This window comes from Malurus melanocephalus, unplaced genomic scaffold (genome assembly GCF_030028575.1).
Source record: "Malurus melanocephalus ecotype Western Australia unplaced genomic scaffold, MMel_1.1 scaffold_1157, whole genome shotgun sequence".
In the NCBI taxonomy this organism is placed as follows: domain Eukaryota; kingdom Metazoa; phylum Chordata; class Aves; order Passeriformes; family Maluridae; genus Malurus; species Malurus melanocephalus.
The window spans coordinates 59,891-62,113 of NW_026624389.1; the positions used below are offsets into that span (position 1 = coordinate 59,891).

Below are 2,223 nucleotides of genomic sequence, written 5' to 3' on the forward strand. Positions count from 1 at the left end.
GGAAAACAGAGCTGGCTTCGAGGAGCCTGTGACACAACTCAACCCCGAGCCGGCTGAGGGTTGAGTTCCAAAAACTCCACCGAGTTTTTTTTTGTTGTTTTCCTCATCTAACGGGTTCGTCCTCTTGTTTGCACAGAACCGCATCGAAGTGAGCGGTGGAGAGCTGAGATTTTCCAAGCTAGTCCTGGAGGACTCTGGCATGTATCAGTGCGTGGCTGAGAACAAGCATGGCACAGTTTATGCAAGCGCTGAGTTAACAGTGCAAGGTAATTCCTCGTTTCCCAGAGCTCTGAGTTCCAATGGGACACAGAAAAAAACCAAAAAAAAATTAAAATCTCTTCCGAATATCCCGATGCGATCCTGATGTTGTGATGGGAGCAGGCAAAATTCTCTCTGCTCACCACAGCAACGGCTGCTGGTTCAACAAAATCCTCTGCCGGCCTGGAAAATGTTAAATCCTGTGTGAATTCTCTGTGAAAGGGAATAAAAATCTCTGTGAAAAAATAAAATGATAAAAGTAATAATAAATTGTAAATAATAATAAAATAAATAATAATATAATAAATAATAATAAAATAAATATCTTCCTGTGAGCCACAGAAAGTGGACGGGACATGCAGCAGCACCACTGCAGCCTCTCTTCCACCACAAACCCATTTTTTGGAGGAAAGAGATCCCAAAAAAAAATCATTCAGCCTCCGTTCCACCTGCTTTGATGGTGACTGGAGCTGAGCTGCTGCCAAACTTAACRTTCCAAAAGTTCATCTCCAGATGGAGATGCCAGGGATGAATCAAAGGCCCTGAGCACCACCTGCTCAACCTTAACACGCCGAGGCCGGCAGGTAAATCCCAATTCCATCTGCAATTCCAGGAGCAGTCTCGGGCAGGCTGGATGTCTGCATCGCTCAGGATATCGAAGAGATTATCCTCGGCACGTCCCAAAGCAGCTGTTGTTGTGTCTCTCGGAGACCTTGCACTTGTTAGGGTCATTCCCATCGCTCCGCCCGTTCCCACTCGTGCCGCGCAATTCCCGCCCGGCGGCCGAGGAGTTCCCCCCTCATCCCGCTCTCCAGGCTCTGCCTCGCTTCTCTCACTGAGCCGTTCGACCCCAAATGGATTCCTGCGCTGAGATTCCCCCCAGGGCTGGGTTTTGTACTCGTGCTTTAATCCTCTTGTTTTATCCCGGTAGCTTTAGCTCCAGATTTCAGACTGAAGCCGGTGAAGCGCCTGATCCCGGCCGCCCGCAGCGGGARGGTCATCATCCCGTGCCAGCCACGAGCAGCTCCCAAAGCCACCATCCTCTGGACCAAAGGGACCGAGCTCCTGGTCAACAGCAGCAGGTAGAGGCTCAGAGTCAGCTTCAACACAGAAAATTCAGCTAAAATTGTATTTTTTTTTGCCAGAAGATCGGACTTGGTGATCCTGCTGCATCCCTGAACTTTGCTATCCTCTGATTTCTTCCTTAGCAAACTCCTACACGATGTTTTCCCACTTGGTTTTGTCCCAAATTTCTCTAAAATCAGCAGAAATTCACAGGTGTTTTGAGGTGATGGATCTTTTAACCTTCCTTCGTGTGGCTCCTCTTCCTCCGCAGGGTGACGATCACGGCGGATGGGACCTTGATCCTGCAGAACATCAGCAAATCCGAYGAGGGCAAATACACCTGCTTCGCTGAGAACTTCATGGGCAAAGCCAACAGCACCGGAATCCTCTCTGTCCGAGGTAGGGATGCCTCGATTTGGGGTCAGTCGAGGAAGAAATGGGTAAGATTTAATTATATGGTCTTTGTCCTCTCCTTACACTCCCCAAAACCAGCGGAAAGAGCAGGAAATCAGAGTAAATTCAGCAACAGAAATTCCACCCAACCCGCCAACACGCAGTCCTTGACAAAAGGAGTTCTGTTTTCTAACCCCTCCTCTTCCTCCTGCGGAATTCCAGCGGGATGAGGAGCTGGAAAGGCATGATTTGGATGCAGGAATGGGAATATTTGGGGCTGACGGCCCTTCCCGCTCGTTCCCTGCAGATGCCACCAAGATCACGCTGGCGCCATCGAGTGCTGACATCAACGTGGGCGAGAACCTCACCCTGCAGTGCCACGCGTCCCATGACCCCACCATGGACCTCACCTTCACCTGGTCCCTRGACGATTTCCCCATCGATTTCGACCGGTCCGAGGGGCACTACCGGCGAGCCAGCACGGTGAGTCTGGAGGGAGCTCCAGAC

General features: G+C 50.4%; 1 protein-coding gene across 1 annotated transcript in view; it reads left to right on the forward strand.

Annotated features, from left to right (window-relative positions):
* Positions 1-2,223, forward strand: part of CNTN2 (contactin 2) — a 19,774-nt gene that overhangs the window by 10,759 nt on the left and 6,792 nt on the right. The window contains exons 8-11 of the mRNA XM_057387220.1: positions 137-266; positions 1,190-1,340; positions 1,595-1,722; positions 2,024-2,199. Of these exons, the coding sequence (XP_057243203.1) occupies positions 137-266; positions 1,190-1,340; positions 1,595-1,722; positions 2,024-2,199 (585 nt within the window). The remainder of the gene's footprint in view (positions 1-136; positions 267-1,189; positions 1,341-1,594; positions 1,723-2,023; positions 2,200-2,223) is intronic.